The following is a 17,308-nucleotide window of genomic DNA, read 5'->3' on the forward strand; positions in this document are numbered from 1 at the left end:
GATGCCCCATCCCTGGAAACTTTCAAGGTCAGGTTGGACGGGGCTCTGAGCAACCTGATCTAGTTGAAGATGTCCCTGCCCACGGCAGGGGGCTTGGACTAGATGACCTTCAGAGGTCCCTTCCAACCCAAACTATTCTATGATTCTATGAAATAAAGGAAGTCCACTCATAAATGTTTTCCTTCTTCTAAAGGCTAACATTGCCTACTTGAGCCTTCTCTCTTGTTGTCTCTTACCTTCAGTGGAGAAGCAGCATATAAGTCCACTCATAAATGTTTTCCTTCTTCTAAAGGCTAACATTGCCTACTTGAGCCTTCTCTCTTGTTGTCTCTTACCTTCAGTGGAGAAGCAGCATATTGATTAAAAGATTTCTTTTTGTCCACCACAATTAGTTTTTCATCCTAATTTACCGTAATTATCAATCTTAAAGATACTATATGAATAGCAATAAAAATCAAACAGCTACTCTCTTTCAGAAGTGATTTTTTTTTTCCCCCACATGTTTAGCCTCACAAGAACTCTAGAAACCTAGGTCTGACAGGTGCCATCATCTGTCCAAAAAGGTCCAAAAAGTTTTGAATCTTTGAGTGGTCAATTTTGTTCACCATTTCATAGTATTCTTATTCAGAAAAACAGAAAGCTCATACCATACTCGCACTTGCAGTTCAAAAGGTACGTTGATGAAAGGGTACAAATTACACTTCATCTTATCTCTGCTGACTTCAATGAAAGATTTCCCTAAGATTTTAGGAGAAGAACCAGGCCCAAAGTCTTAATTAGGAAAATTTAAAGCTGTAAGACATGCCTTAGCAAAGTACTGTGACGCTACAATGAAGAGGATTGGAGATAAACAGTTTTTTGACTTTTGTAGTGTAAATCTGCACTGTACTATGATGCAACTGAAATGTTGTTCTGCATCACTGACTTCAGCCAAGTTCCATTCAGACCAAGTATTACAGAGAATCAAGCATTATGCGACTCCTTCAGATAAATTGGTGTCTACTTCTTTCTCAAAACTCTTTTCACATTTTTAATTTAAGAAAGTCTGCAGAACAGTTCTTCTAAAATAGGTATCCCTTAATTCCAAAGCTAAGAAAGCAACAATATGTAAAGATATGACCAGCTGATGGCATATAGTAGACAAAGTGTTTAGTTTCCATGGAAAAGCCTGTATTACAGCTCCCTTCAGTTGCACGAAATACAAATGTTCACTTAAGTGCCTATGTTTGAACATGACATCTCCAAATCATCACGAACTAGAAATTACAGAGAGAACTCTCTGCTCTTTCTTCTTTCTAAAGGGTTTACAGAAAGGAAGCTTGTAGCAGTAACTAATGAAAACCTATTTAAGATCTTACTGACACTAAAAAACACAGGTATGGAAATTATTAGTCCACTAAACTAGGCACACGATGCATAACTGCAACTTCTAAAAGCAGTTAGCCTACTTCTCTCAATGAGTACTTTAAGAAACAGAAGCCAGTAGTACTGTTCTTTGAACTCATCTCTTCTAACTGTGCTGAAACACAGAGATGGAGAGAAAATGGACACCGAGCAACGCACAGTCATTTTGAAAAGGGAAAATGATAAAAAGTCTCACCCAAAACATCAGTAACCAAGGTCAGCCCTGCCATTATGTTCCAAAATAACATACTGCAGAAGGGAATGAAAGCAAACAAAGAAGATCAAAATACACCCTTTTTGACCAAGACAGCTATAGCTATATGAACAGAGGAAGCTCAACTAGGTTGGGAACTTTTGAGATCATGCCCTAAATTAAATAGTATTAAAATAGAAGTGCCTTTGGATAAAAAGGGATTATATTAAATGATAATATGTATTACCTGTATACTTTAGCATCACTCAGTGGTGATGAAGCAGAAGTCAGATATAAACATGGAAGACAAAAAGATGAGATCAACATTCAAATGCTGCCTGAACTTTAGGGCTAATAATCTACTTTTATACAGTATTTTTTCTTTATACTTGCCTACAGGCATTCCAACTGTTATAAATTTGTTATCCTCTCAACTAATGCATGTGCTTGACCCAGAAAGTTCATCCTTCAGCATCTTAGGGGACAGTAAAACAGAAACTACAGTTAAAAGCTTGCAGATAACTTTGGTTAGTACAAACAAAAACTAGGCATAGCTCGGTATTATGGCTGTCAGGACTCCATCATTTATGCCTATCTTACTAAAACATTTTCCTTCTTACTTAGCAGACAGCATGTCAGCCATCATACCATCAGGTATGATCCTCCTAACAGTTGTATTAAATCTCAGTAAACAATTTTCCTTTTTACTAAGTCAAGAAAAGGCAAATATTATACACTGCAGATACTTTATAAATTGTAATCAATATTGAAAAAAACATATTCTATTAATGAGAAAAGAAACCATAGAATGAGGGCCTTTGTGATTCTCAGCATGAAAATAGGAAACCAAAACAGACATACAGAAGAACATATAGTCAAAACAGACAAGATAATCATGAACAGGTAAAAAAGTGTAGGAATAGTAAAAACATGATGTTCCTTGAAGATTTCAATCTTTAGTGCCCTTTACTTGCCATTAGGTTATCCCAGTCAAGTTGCTTCATTACTGCTGGTATAAACTGCACACCTATATAAACAGGGGTTTATTAAAGCTTCCTTTTATATTTCATAGCTACAGGTTTGGGTGGGGTTTTTTGGTTTGGTTGTTTGGGTTTTTTTGCTTTATTTAAATGCCTATTGTTTTACTCCTGCATAAATTTCCTCACAGGGTGTCTGAAATCCTTAATCATCATCCCACTATTTCTCTCCCACATTACACTTTTAGAATCAAGTTCCATGACTTTTAAGAGTTATGTTTACGTCAGAAGGATCAAGAGGTTTAAATTTCAGTACCTATTAAAGGAACTTAATTATCCAACCAGTTCCATTTGGATACACTCTTACTGTTCTTTGCTAATCTATACCAGATTTTCCAGCAATCCTTAATCATCATCCCACTATTTCTCTCCCACATTACACTTTTAGAATCAAGTTCCATGACTTTTAAGAGTTATGTTTACGTCAGAGGGATCAAGAGGTTTAAATTTCAGTACCTATTAAAGGAACTTAATTATCCAACCAGTTCCATTTGGATACACTCTTACTGTTCTTTGCTAATCTATACCAGATTTTCCAGCATTGTAATTCTCATTAATAAAATGCAGTCTGAAAGAGTTTTTCCCCCAAAGGAAAAAGACCTCTCAGTGGTCTATTTTACAAATTCTGAACAGAAACATCATTATCCTTTATACTAGCTAAGTTTCCCAAGGATTTATCATGTCTGAAAACAGCACAACTAGCTAAACTTGAGGGATGAGAAGTCTATCTATATACCTGACTTACCCTGTCACTTAATTTAAAACATTCTGTGGAGAAAAAGGTATTTTAAAAACACACTTGGTGTTTAACACCTGCCTACAGATTGAAAAATAGGAGTGGGGGGCAAGATAACAGCATGCCATGTGATCTCTAGGATGTCGTCATATACAGAGGACTTCTGGTGCCTGGTGCTGTAGCAGTTACAGCAGCAGGGATGACACAGAAATCCAGAGGACAAAGAAACAAGAAAAGCAGCAAACTATGCACTGCCTTGTAAAACTTATCTGCTATTGAAGAACATCAGCAGCAACTATAGGTATCTGGCTCATTCTTGTTCATTGGAGTCATATGGAAAAAGTTTACAATATCCTTACTCCACTTGTGAAATTGTTCCATAAGCAACGAACACTCACGTTCCAGGTTCTATTCATCTATCATATTCAGAGGTCTGCTAGTTACAACTGATACATACCAGTATTGAAGAGGGTTATAGTCTGGTATCATGCACATTATAAAGTAGTTGACAGATGGTACATCATACATTACCTGCTGCAAGACAATTAAGATTCTTTCAGGAGTTACAGGCTTCAAGCTTTTCTCTTGTAGAAAGACTCCATCAAAGGGAGATACTCCATCAAAGCTTGAATCCAAAGCTACTGAGCACATCGTTCCTGACCCAATAGAATACTTAAGTATATGCCAACGTTTAAATCCACAAAAATTACATATTTGTTTATCAGCTGCATAATTTTAATGTCAGGCTATTTAGTACCTTGCTTAAATTAATGAAAAAAAAATCCCATGGCTATTTCCAAAGTGTTGCAAGAATAACAGAAGTTTAATTATTTGACTTTTTACTGCAGTAAATGTCATCCCTACTTCTGCAAGTTCCCGTGTTCAAGTGACTACTAGGGCAAAGAGGAAGAGTCCTTTTGAGCCTGTAAGTACAGGAGTTCCCAACATTTAACAGTGAGTTTTCCTTAGCTACTACGATTTGCCTTAAAAGCACAAAAGGAATTAATGAAGTATGAGTTCTATTTTGTAGCACAATTGGTGAGTAGCAGTTTAAGAAACATTTACTGCACTTTACAATCTTTCTTCATACACTGAGAACATTTCAACATTTTACAGGAAGTTGTTCAAGAAAAATCCTTCCAATTCTTACAAGAACTGGCCTAGTAAATCAACCATTCAGAATGCACAGGAGATTTGTATTTTGTTCTTAAGTTTGAGTCCAGGGTGAGCTATGACCATGAATAGAAATTCATATTAAATATAAAAATAAGAAAACAAAAACACTAAGTAAAAGCTTAGAAAAGAACTTTGTCTTCAGTGTAGAATGAGTAAGGTACCTAGAATGACAGTGAGTGATCTCAATTTTAACATGTTTAAGAGCAGACAAGAAGCATCTAAAATGTTGAGATAAAACAAAATGTACACCTGTCCTTATGTATTGTCCTGTTACATGTATTTTTCTAGCTCCTGGTTTTATTCCTTTCATTTCTACTAGCTTTATGTCAAGCAATCTATTCTTCTATTTACAACAACGGCAAAATGAATTCATTCATTAACTCTAATTGTACTGGAGATACATTTTATCTATATCTATGGATGCTCAGCATATATAACAGGTGGTTGTCATTAGTCAGAAAATGATTGAAAATTGAATCTGCACCCCCCGCTGCTATCCATGATGGAACAAATATTCTGCTGACACATAATCTGCCCCTTGCTGCAAGTTCATCTAATTTGCAATTAAGGTAAAGAAGCCCAGCATCTCTATTCCCTGTGCTTCTCCTCATTCTGAAGGCCTTGCCTCCCTTCTAATAAACTTTCTACCTACCGAAGCATAATGTAAGGCTGGTGCTTGAGCATTTTCCAAGTAACCCCTTCTCACCTTCATGTATTTCTGCTCATTTAGTTATGGGAAAAGGAGTACAAGCCAAACCAACCCCTAATGACATTATATTAGAGTTATGATATCACAACAAATTGCTGACTGATCTACGTAATGATTGAAAGTCTTGCATCACTTTAGTGGAGCAAAAAACTGAAAAAAACTGCAAAGGACTGACCCAAACAGTTGCCTATAGATTACCAGCAAAGACCTGGATATGAATGTTAAAAGAATTTTCCAGTCCAAACCAGAAGAGCGGTCTGGGGATGAACAGAGTTCTGACCTAAACTGAGGTGCTCAGATAGTCAGCCCCAATGATATCGCCCGACACAACAGCACACACCTCACCAGTTCGCAGCTTGCTGCAACTAGCAGGCTGTAAGTCTGCCCAGCTATCCCTTCCCCCATTGTAAATTTCCACCCGGAATGCAGCATGTTCCAGTTCATCTAGTCCACTATTACATCTCATACACTGGCCTCTTCTAGAGGTGTCAGAGGAAGGTGTAAAAATTCCCATAAATAATAATTATGGAAAAAAAACCCTGCCCACAGGGAAAGGTTTTTCTCCATGACTCGTGTCATTAGTGGTTGATTAAAGCCCTTAAGAGTGAAAGTTTATACCCCTTCTAAATGATTTTTTGCCCCATGAGGTAACTACGGCTTCAGATTATATATGAATCCTACTAATCTTTTGGCCCAAGGATAACTTCCAACAATGCATTTCATAGATTAATTATGCATTGTATAAACAAGTACCAGATGTATCTAGAGTAAGGCAAAACAAGCCACTGAAAAGAAGAAAACTGGGCTCTTCCCCTCAAAGTCAGTGATCCAAAATACAAAATCACAACTGCCTGCCTGTTTCCTCATCTTGAGAGTTACAAAATACTGTTTCTCACCTTGAAGGGATATCACCAAACAATTCATAACAACTGCCAAGGACAGACGCAAACAAATTTTTAGACATCACGGTGTCTCTTTATGCTGTGTGATAACCAAGATTCGATGTTATTAAACTCTAGCTGGTATTACTCTCCCCTTATCCTACCTAAGCAATATGATGTCTGAAGAAATCCATGCACCCACCTCTGCTGGAAAATATGGCCATCTTTTTAAGGTATAAATCTTCCTCAAGCCAAATTTGGTCTGATCCATTGGCTTATTCTTCTCTTGTGAAACGTAGGCAGAAGTGGGATCCAGGGCCTTCCTCTAATTTTTGTCGACTTTTGAAAACCTAGTACCCTGCCAGGCAAAAGCTGAGAGGGTCCTGAGCTCTTAGAGTACAAGTACAAGAAAAGCATGAGCGATTCAAGGGTTCCTCATGTCCTGTCATCTTTGCACAGCATTCTGACTCGTAGCTGGGAAAGGATAAGATCTTTCTCCATGATGCAGTACTGTATTTTTTCTAAGTGCCAATTAAAGGGGGAGACTTTTAACAACAGAGGTGTGGGCTGTTTCACTAACAAATGTGAATTATTTTTTGTCCTGAACCAAAATGAAGAGGAGTCTGCATTGCCCGGAGTTGCATTTAGGGTCTTCAGCAAGAGCTTAGCTGTTTCACCAATCTGGAGACACACGTTAGTAAGGAGAAAGCACATGTGATTTCCCTGTAAGTGTCACAGTTTTAATACCTTCCCACTCAAAAGCATAAGGAAAATAAATCTAATAAAAAGAATGTATAGGAATTGTCTGCTGTGGTCTTAGGAACATTTTTTTATATAATCATGTCTGCCTGGACTCGATATACAACGCAGTGGAATCCAAATGCTGTAGCTTTTAAATATTCGAAATATTTCTGCTAGAGTTTAATTAACGTAATGTTCTTGTGTAAAAGAGATTATTCTTACACATACTACTCCTTTAAAGCAGATGGCAGTAACTGCTGCAACAGTATTTGCTGGCAAAGCAAACACTGAACTGCCCCCACCAGCCAACAGGGGTAGGATATTAGTTCATTGGGCTGTCTTGCTATTTGCAATGGGAAACATATCTTGTTACAAGGCACAAGTTAATTTAGGCAGGCACAATAACACAGTTGCTGCACCACATCAGACAACTGAAAAGAATCCTGCTGGTTGTTCAAAAGGCCAGAAGTAGAGTAGATTTCATGGTTATTCTGTTTCTGGCAAATCTCTACCTGTGTCACAACTATAATTTTCACCACATCAGACTTCTCTGTCATAACCAAAGTATTATTTCTAATAAATGGGAATAGGACATGGATTATAGGTTGGGGAAACTTCTGTTTACAAAACACGTGCATTCAGAGTTCTCAATATAAGGAAAAAATAGCCACATCTACATGAAAAGCAAATCGACAGATTTAATCATACGTTTCCAAATCTGAACTCGGCATGAAGATTTAAAAACAAGTAATAACTTCTTATACCATAATTCAGAGTACATAAAACAACCTCTGCATTATTGTTGGAACTGAACCTCCCACAGCGCTTAACTTTCAGTGACCTTGTCCTGTGAACATCTCTTTAATATGGCGCATGCTAAAAATAATACAATTATAGTAGCAAGGACTTACCTAAAATAAGAGAGGCAGTTAAGAGACATTCTTTAAGCCCTCTGTTAGATGACACAAACTGCTGTGGGAGCTTGTCAACTCACTTGGTCAGCAACAGCAAACATGTTAAGAAGGAAAAACAGCTTAAAAAATAAACCCTTTGAATTCATGAGCCAAAATAAAATTTTAGATACCAAAGAGAATTTAAAAGTGTAAAAATGTCTTATCATACCAGAAAACAATAACGTAAGAGCTAGTACCTCCTGCAATATAATCAAAAGTCATGAAAAGGGCTATCATTTATACAAGGGATGAGTTATTGCAAGGACAGTAGGATGTCATCTCAAGCAACAAGTATCTGACCTAAATTTTTTTCTTTGAAAGAGCAAAGCAGAGTATGTGCAGCTAGCAAGGCTACAACTTCTAAGGACGATGATATTTTATAATAGCCCTTTTTACATTTAGTTGTCTTCCTTAAAATGATTCACTGGTGCTATTTAAGATAGGTCTGTTTGTATGTTTGTATATGTCTGCACATACATGGGTTGGGAAAGGAAATAGCAAAAAAATGTGTTGTGCGACAAAGGTTAGAGAAGCTTTTTGCTTTAACCTGACGTTCATTTAAAGTACATTACAGCTGATCTTTAAACTTATCTCCCCCTTCCTTTGTAAAGTTGGAGTTATTTAGTATGACTATGGTACCAGGTAATCTACATCTACAGTATTCCTCTACACTAAATCGCAGACTTTCATCCTGTATCGGGATGATGTGTCATTCATCAAGAGTGTCAAGGACAGTATGGTCTGCCATTTGTAGCAGTAATCCTAGTATCCTTGAGATGAACAGTCATGTTTACTTTACAGAACGTCAGTTGTTCTACATTCTCCTTCACTGCTCAGCAGTATTCACTGTTTCTTTGGGTATCTTGACTGGTGTCAGAAACAATTCAGCAAAGCATACAATAACAGTTACAGCTCTCTCCTGTGGGTGAGGGTGGCGGGGATCTAAACACAGACTTTCAGTAACCAAAAGGTAGTTATGGAGAAGATGGGGTTACTTTCTTCACAAGGATGCATGGTGAGAGGACAAGAGGTGATGGACACAAGGTGCTTCAAGGAAAACTCTGTCTGGATGTAAAACAAAATTATTAATGCTGAGAACAGTTACACTTTGGAGTAGGTTGCCCAGAGAAGTGATGGAATCTCCCTTGCTGATAATATCCAACTCTCAGCCTGACAGGACCCTGGGTAACCTCTTGTAAGACCCTGCTTTCAGCAGCAGTTTGGACCTGATGATCTCACTTTTCCATGATGCCTTCCATAGCATTGCCTATAGCATATAAATTTTGCCCTAGAAAGTGAGCTTTGTGTGACCTTTTCAAAAGCACCTAAAAGCAGAATCTGAACCCAAGAAAGCTATGTTACATATAAGAATAGGTCTGAAAGCTTTTGATTGCACAACTTCCCTCTCCATAAGACAGCTAACAGATGGAGTGATATGGCCTTGAAAGGCTCTATTATACCAGATCTCTCATTCCTTTGAGTTCCTTCAAAGTCACAAGTCATTAATCCTTTTATTGTTGTAGATGGTACAGTATGAATGAGTTGTACTGAAGTAGTAACAAGAGGACAAGTCAAGGCACCATACAAACACATGAAGTACAATTTAAATATCATCTGCCATTTCTTTCCAATATCTTTGAAAATAAAGAAATTTGTTCAGTATTCTTGGTGACCATACCAGTATGTATACCATTTTTATGGAAGGAGCCACCAGTCCTGTGTTCCCATGCAAGAAAATCCTGTCAGCACAACTAATGGATGTCAGATGAATAAGCTTAGAAGAGCAAACAAGTGCACTGTCAAAACCATGTCATCAACCCACAGGCCTATTCTTAGTGATATTATACACTCCACTGCCTCCAGTCACAGCCCAGGATAATCAGAATCCATGTTCAGAGTCATCTGATCTTGCAAAAACTGACACAGCATAGCTAATAATCCGCCAGAATTCAGAAACTATACTGGATTTAAAAAGGCGGCTTTATTTTTGTGCCTTGCATTTGAGGCAGATTAAATAAATCGAAAAGGCAAGGCTATCAGGTCATTATTTGTATGTTACAGCTGTCCAGTTAGAGTTGACAGACACTCTTTGCATGGCCTGTTGACTGATTAAGAGGCAGAGTAAGTCTCTGAGAGTCATAAATGGTCGGCGGAGGGGGAAAGACTGTGGTAAAGAAAGAATCAAAGGCTGATGGAGTAACTCACTAGAAATAGTTGCACTTCTACACAAGCCACAGATGCTATCTAAAAAAAAAAAACACAGAAAGGAAACTGGATGAGCACATTACAGATTTGAAGTGGGAATCAGAACAAAGTGTTTGTTACTGTTGTACACCAGAAAACTGGACTGAATCTTCTGCAAGGTGAAGAGCAAGCAAAGCAGAATGAAAGGTGAGATATCGAAGCATTCAGATTAATAATGAATTTTTTCTCTTGTCTAAGCATTTCCTTGCCAAGCAGTGTTTATTTTAACGCTACATTGGAAACCGTGTCTCAGTTTCTGATGCCAACTGTTGCAGAACAATGTAATGAACTGAAAGTATTGCTTACCTTGCTTGCAAGAATGCTGAATTCAGTATTGCAGAAGATTATGTATAATTTTAATATAAAAATAATTTCATTTTTGAGTGAAAATTAATGAGCAGTTTGTGACTTAAACTGTAGTCTCAGAATAAAACTTTCATTTATACATTTGTCATATTCAATGTTATAATCATACACTGTTATTCCTTTAATATGGTATTCCCTGTTACTAATTAATGTTTGATCTCTGTAAGTCAATAAGCAGTATGTCCTTTAATTTCCAAAGGTTTCAAGTAGTAACTAACTAAAATGTTTTTTATTTTGAAATAGTAAAAATTATTTGAGGCATCTCAAAAGTGTTACAAAAAGATTTATCATAGGAACATAGCTTAAAGTGCCACCTTGTTTTCAAAGTAAGATCATTAGCAAGATATGAAAGGTAAAAACTATTTTTTTTTTCAGTTAAAACTGACCTGAACATCAGGGAGCAGAAGATAATTCTAAATACTAACTTTTACTAAGTACTCCTGTCAACTCATTTATCTTTTTAACAGCTTCTTGACAAATGTTTGCTGATTGTGTAGAAACGTATATCTATGGGAAGTACAGCTGGCATTCAGATAAGGGAATTAAAGCAATAAGAATAAATATACATCTTTTAAAGAACAAACTTACAGAATCTGGATTGCTGAAAAAGTACTGTTAACTGTTTTTATAGCAATGTCTTTGAAGCTTGTTATTCTTTTTACAGCACGTTTACTTAATTCTTTTCAGGTAGCACAATTAGTAAAAACACAGAAAAATAAAAGTTCTACTTGCAATTCTTCTGACACAAGATGGCTCGAAGTTGTTACTACCACAGAAACATTCCAATTTAATAATTTTAGAAACTCTGTTACATTCTCTTCAAACATCACTGCTCTGCTGATGGCAAATCCTCCTGAAAACCATTTGTACTTAAGATAAAGCCATGGGAAGTACTTCTTTTTAAGACCATGGAAGCACTAACTTCATTCTGCATTATAAAAGTACTTCAACACTATCTGTAATTTACTAATGTATTATCAAAGAAATGAACTCTCTTTATGCTATCTACATTAATGTTTATTATGGAGCTGTATATTCTTTGCTCAGTTAATGACCCGTATATTGCCAAAAGACAAACATTTTAAACTAATTTTAAATCTTCTTTCACTTGTGATACAGGTAATTGGCTTTTGGTTTTGAGTGTCATCTTGTTAATATATGCAGCTCATGGATGTCCCGACAAATGCCTATGCTATACAGCTTCAAAGACTGCAGACTGCAAGGATAGAGGATTTACTGAAATTCCTGCCCGTTTACCTCCTGAAATTCAGATACTACAGTTGCAGAATAACCGTATTTGGAGAATCAACCAAAATGCATTCACTGCAACACCGTTGCTAAAAATCTTAGACTTATCTAATAACTCTCTCTCAAGTTTGGCACCAGGTGCTTTCCAAAAATTACGGTATCTACAGGTTCTAAACCTAACCAGAAATTTGATTCATTATATAGAAAACAAGACTTTCAGTTTCCTCCCACACCTAAAAGAACTGGACTTGTCATCCAACAGCATTATACGTTTGCCTGAGACTTTTGGAAACAGCACAGGGAATATAACACTGCTGTCTGTGAAGCATAACAAACTTCAGAAAATGGAAAGAGTTCTGTTGGAGTCACTTCCAAACTTGAAAGTGATTCTTTTCAAAGATAATCCCTGGCAATGTAATTGTAATGTCTTTGGGCTGAAACTGTGGCTGGAGAGCTTTTTATACAGAGGTAAGGAATTCTTCTCATTACATACAATGCACATGAGAACGCTTAACCAGCATCTAACTGATCTTCACTACTTTTTACAGTACAATTTACCCCACACCTTAGATCACCCCCCTCAAATAAGCACACCAAAATATATTCTTATGCATAGGTCAGAATATAGGTGCTTTCATAAATACAGGTGGCAAACTAGAATCATAGAGGAACTTTATATTAGTACAAAGAGAAAGATAAAGTATACACACACAATCATATAGTATGTACAGATACTTTCTGGAAATACATGTGTACAGTGTGTGTATACATATCTATCCATATCTCTCTATATATAACAAGTATACTTGTGCACATACACTTGCTTTAATTCTAATGGTATATTTTTGCTAGAAACCAACCTACTGTTTAAAAGCTTTTTACCTGATACATAAGGGTAAACATCAAGACAGATATCAATACCAATTTAACTTTAGAGAACTCAGGATTTTAATTACAAATTATCACTTAGTAGCTCTTCAATATTTTAAGAATACTTTACCTAAAAATGTATGTTACACCTTGGTCAAGTTTACTCTTGCCTAGTATTGCTTCCTAATCTGTTGTTAACCAGAAGAGGTACTAAATTGATTGACAATTTCCTGACAGACATGTGTAATGCCATCACATGGGGAAAAGTGAATTTTATAAATAAAAGTAGCCTCATATGTTGGTCACACCTGCTTTTAAATATATTCATGAGTTATGCTGTAGAAAAGAGAATATGATTTAATTCTAAAGGAATTAAGTATTAAAAGAAATTAATTTCTTTCTCCCAGGAGGTACGTTCAGACTCTAAGAATTCAGAACAGCAGGGCAATTTGCTTTTCTCTAAATCAGGCTTTGATGCTTGCATGTGATCAAACTACTGATTATCTATCTGTGCATGGAAGTGACACGGAGCATGTTGCAACACAGCGTATGTGAAGATGGTCCATGCTGCCTGTGATTGAATGGACTGCCATTTTCAGGCATCAGGACTCTACAGGCCAGCTGGAAAACTGTACTGGCTATGCAGGGACACAATTAATACAGGAATAGTCTCTGGGTGAGATAAAGCCGCTGCCAGAAGCAACCTTTTAGAAAACACAAAAGGCAAACTCCTCTCAGGGTTAAAATCTTAATATTTTGGATTGGTAAAATATTACATTATCCCAGGGCTTTAGTTGTATTATGCTGGAACCATTCCCTACAACAAATTTCAGCAGGGGTTCTGACTTCTCTGTGAGAAGAGTGTAATGATCCAAGATAAACATATCAGATTATCTTAATTACTCTGCCAGCAGCATAAGTATTGTAATTTATTTCAAAAACCAACATTGATTAGAAATTCCGTGATGCCTTTCCATCTTTCCAAACTCTGCACAGATTACTTAAATGAAGTGATATGGAATTTACAAATTCATTTTAGCTACAAGTTTTAAAGGAAGCCCAAATACTACATTTTCTTCTACATTCATATTTCCCTAAAATTACTTGTGTTAATCACATGAAGAAAAATTAGTTACACCGCACATTAATCTTTCCCATTACTTACATTGTATACTTACGATAAAATAGTACTGTGGTTCTACAGAGATTTCTTGCAAGTCCTAACAAAATATTGCTAGAGATGGAAAATTGTTTGAATTTAAAAGTATTGACTGTTGTGTCCAATATAACTCTAAAGATTTCAGTATTTTTAGCTTAATCCAACTAAAAAAATATTCATTTGATGCATACTTGTAAACAATTAGAGAGAATGCTTCAGTTCAGGTGGGACTCCAGTCTTCTATTCCAAGCACACATATTTAGTTACTTAAATCCATAGAACGATCACAGTTGCAGGATTTGGAGTTTTACCTATAGCCACATTCAAACTAACACATTGGAGGTGTCTGGAACCATGCTTTGGGTTTGGCTATTAAAGACCAAGAGACAAGCTGCTATGCTCATATCTGTCTTGGAATATCATCAATATTTGTGGAGTAGTCTCCAGATGTCAGTTTGGGTCCATCTGTATTCACTACTTTCTCAGACAAAGTCTTTTCAGGATGAAAATTTCTATGCCTGGCTTTAGCTGAAAGGTGGATTATTTTGGATAGAGAAGAGGAAGAAAATTCAGCTGATTTGATTAGTTAAATTTTTAAAATATGTAAACATTGTTTTTGGCCTTGTTGACTCCTTGACACACTATTCCCCTAAAGCCGTGGTGTACGGACTAATTAGAAACCTGAAGGCTACGTGTGTTCCTCTACATGCTGAGGAACAACTGCGTGATTTACCAGGACTGAGGCTTCCTACTTTACTTCCTGTTATACTAAAAACATCCTTTGGGAGAGAGCAGAAGCTGGCTCTAAGCAATCATGAAATTTACCATTTGAGGGTAATAGATTGATTAATCTTAACTCCTTTAGATCTCTGTATATTTTCTTACCGTGAGCCTTGCTTCAAAAAAATTGCTCATGTATACATACAACTTACTGAACTTTCTCTTTGCTTCATTACAGTTAGCATATGATGTCAGAACAATGACTATTTCATGGAATATTTCAATCAAGTGGGAAATCTTTACTAAGTATATTGTTTCCATTTCTCTTTATAAAAAGAAATAATGGTATGAATTTGAATGGGATGAATTTGCTGTTAACAATACCTCTTTGTTTTCATCTGTGACTCAGTTCTTACTGTTGTTTTTTACTTTTACACCCATACAATCATAGATAACTCAATTCCTGATGAATTGCTTCTTGCAAATACTTTTTTATATGAGTGCTAAAGTGTAATAATCTCGCCACTGATAAATCTTTAAAAGTATAAAGTCAAAGCTGATGATAAATTTACTTCAGGTTTCTGTTAATTTTACATTAAGATAATTCAGAAACCAGCAAATCTTAAGACCATAAATCTGTTTTTTTTCAGGAGGAATAAGTGATGGCATTATCTGCTCAACGCCAGGGATTCGGAAGGGAAAGGACCTCCTCAAAGTTCCTTATGAGCTGTTTGGGGCATGCCCTCTAACGACAGCTCACGTTCATCTGGCTAGCATTCACCACCATAGCTTTGAGCACAGAAGTTCTCTGAAGCATGCTCATCACAATGAACACGGGGAAAACAGCCGTTCCAACTGTGAACCCAAACCAAAGCCAAGGCCTGTTAGTTTGCGTCATGCAATTGCCACTGTAGTAATAACTGGAGTTGTCTGTGGAATTGTGTGTCTAATGATGTTGGCAGCTGCTGTTTATGGTTGTGCCTATGCTGCAATTACTGCTAAATACCACAGAGAACATTTGGCCCCGGTCAGACAGCATGGGACTCCCGAGGAAAAAGAGCCATTTGATAGTTCCTGGGCTTGAGTTACTTCTGTCTTTGGTTCCTTGAAAATAAAGCCCTCACTTCAGTTAAAAGGCCTAGAATCTAAATAGGACTGATTTAATAGTAATTACTGCTTTTTTTTAAATTGCTTTTTCACTTTTTTTTTAAATGTAAATATATATATTCTTTGGAATATATATTAAGACTTTATGTAGAAGAATATAAGTTTATTTGTATTTTGTGTATGTATATTCTGAAGCCACTATTTAAGGCTGAGTGTTTGAGATAATGAAATCTTGATGTAGCCTCTTTAAAGTATTCCATTCTCCATTACTAGCTCTTGATATAATATTAGTACAACATATGAGTTATGATGCAGCTACTGTCAGCAGCCGACACGTGTGAGCTTTCTGCAAAGAAAAATACAAAATAGCTACAAATGACTGACTATATTTTAAGATCGTAGAATACCTGGTATGTATCCAGAAATACAATTCACAATCAGTTTTAGAACCGGCCAGTCTGATAACTTAAACATGTGTTAAAAACATTTCCAAATACATTTTTTCCACCTTCCAATCTGCCCTAGAAGACAACAGTTAAACATTGCATCCATTGTCTAACTTAGAAAATAGGAAGCACCTCTTTAACTATCACATATCATTTTAAAATTACTGAGTAGGGAAGAGAGCTGAGAAAATGCTGAAGAAAGAAGAAATGCTACGCTGTTTCAGATACAAGCACTGAAATGAGCACATCTAGCATATATGAAGAGACACTACCCGTTATCCTGCTGGCATACATGCTCGCTACAGACATTTCTGAAGCTTCTTATTCCCAAATCCACACACAAGTGTTCCATTTTGCAAATACCATGACTGCAGATGCAGCTCCCATCACAGTGCTGCCCTTCAGTACGGAGGATAATATAGTTGCATGTTTACACGTTCTCTCTCACAGAGAGAACATTCAGCTGAATTCATTCGAGGGTCCACCCTAACATTCTGCAGCGCAGTTTTGCCATCAGAGGAAATCAGAGCCAAAACCATTTGAGTAATATAAGTTTAGAACAGAAAGAATATTTTGAATGTACAGAAGAATTTTTAAATAATTCTTAGAAATTATTTTAAGGCAACCAACAGAGATCAGCAACTCCATCTACCTTTTCCAAGACTAGATAAAATACATCTAGGCTATTTGTGACAGATATCTAATGTGTTTTCTAAATCTCTCCAGTGACAGGGTTAAAGACCTGTCTAGGTAGCTAATGCAGAAATCAACTATGCTTATAGTCTAGGAGCTTTTCTTAGCATCTATCCTAAACCTTTGGCAAAAATCTTGCCCATTTATTCCATTGGGCAGAAGACTTGGGGACAACGGCTGAGTAACAGTCTGCCATAAGAGCAAAAGGAGGCTGTGTTGTGGCATTCAGAGACCTCCACTCTCCTTCCAACAGATGGATACCAAGATCAAGTTATGTAGCTATTCTAGTAACAGCCTCAACTGAGTAATGGGCTGTATGGCAGGAGTCACGTAACCCTTGCTCTTATCTACTTAGTAATAATTGCAACCTAAATATTAAAGCTCATTCCTGCATCTGCAGTTACTTTCATGTCCAGAGAAAATTAAGCATCTCAGTCTTAAGCTAAATCTAGCAGACACTGAAAACAATCAATTACTGTCTGTCCTTTTTTTTTTTTTTCAACTGCTAATTACTTCATATTATTATTAGGCTCTCTTCATTCTTCTCTGTCCTGAACTAAATAAACCAAGCTGTTTCAAATTTTCCTGTAAGGCCACATTCTCCAAACTTCCCAACCCCCCCCCC

General features: G+C 36.6%; 2 protein-coding genes across 2 annotated transcripts in view; one reads left to right on the forward strand and one right to left on the reverse strand.

Annotated features, from left to right (window-relative positions):
- The window catches only part of CACNA2D3 (calcium voltage-gated channel auxiliary subunit alpha2delta 3), a 487,274-nt gene that overhangs the window by 65,119 nt on the left and 404,847 nt on the right, over positions 1-17,308 (reverse strand). The gene's annotated exons all lie outside the window — the stretch shown is intronic.
- Positions 5,567-15,521, forward strand: LRTM1 (leucine rich repeats and transmembrane domains 1). Its single transcript, XM_009284492.1, has 3 exons — positions 5,567-5,630; positions 11,560-12,156; positions 15,088-15,521. The coding sequence occupies exons 1-3, from the start codon at positions 5,567-5,569 to the stop codon at positions 15,519-15,521; spliced, it is 1,095 nt and encodes a 364-aa protein (XP_009282767.1).

The sequence above is a fragment of the Aptenodytes forsteri genome, unplaced genomic scaffold (genome assembly GCF_000699145.1).
Source record: "Aptenodytes forsteri isolate BGI_AS27 unplaced genomic scaffold, ASM69914v1 Scaffold53, whole genome shotgun sequence".
NCBI classification, from domain to species: domain Eukaryota; kingdom Metazoa; phylum Chordata; class Aves; order Sphenisciformes; family Spheniscidae; genus Aptenodytes; species Aptenodytes forsteri.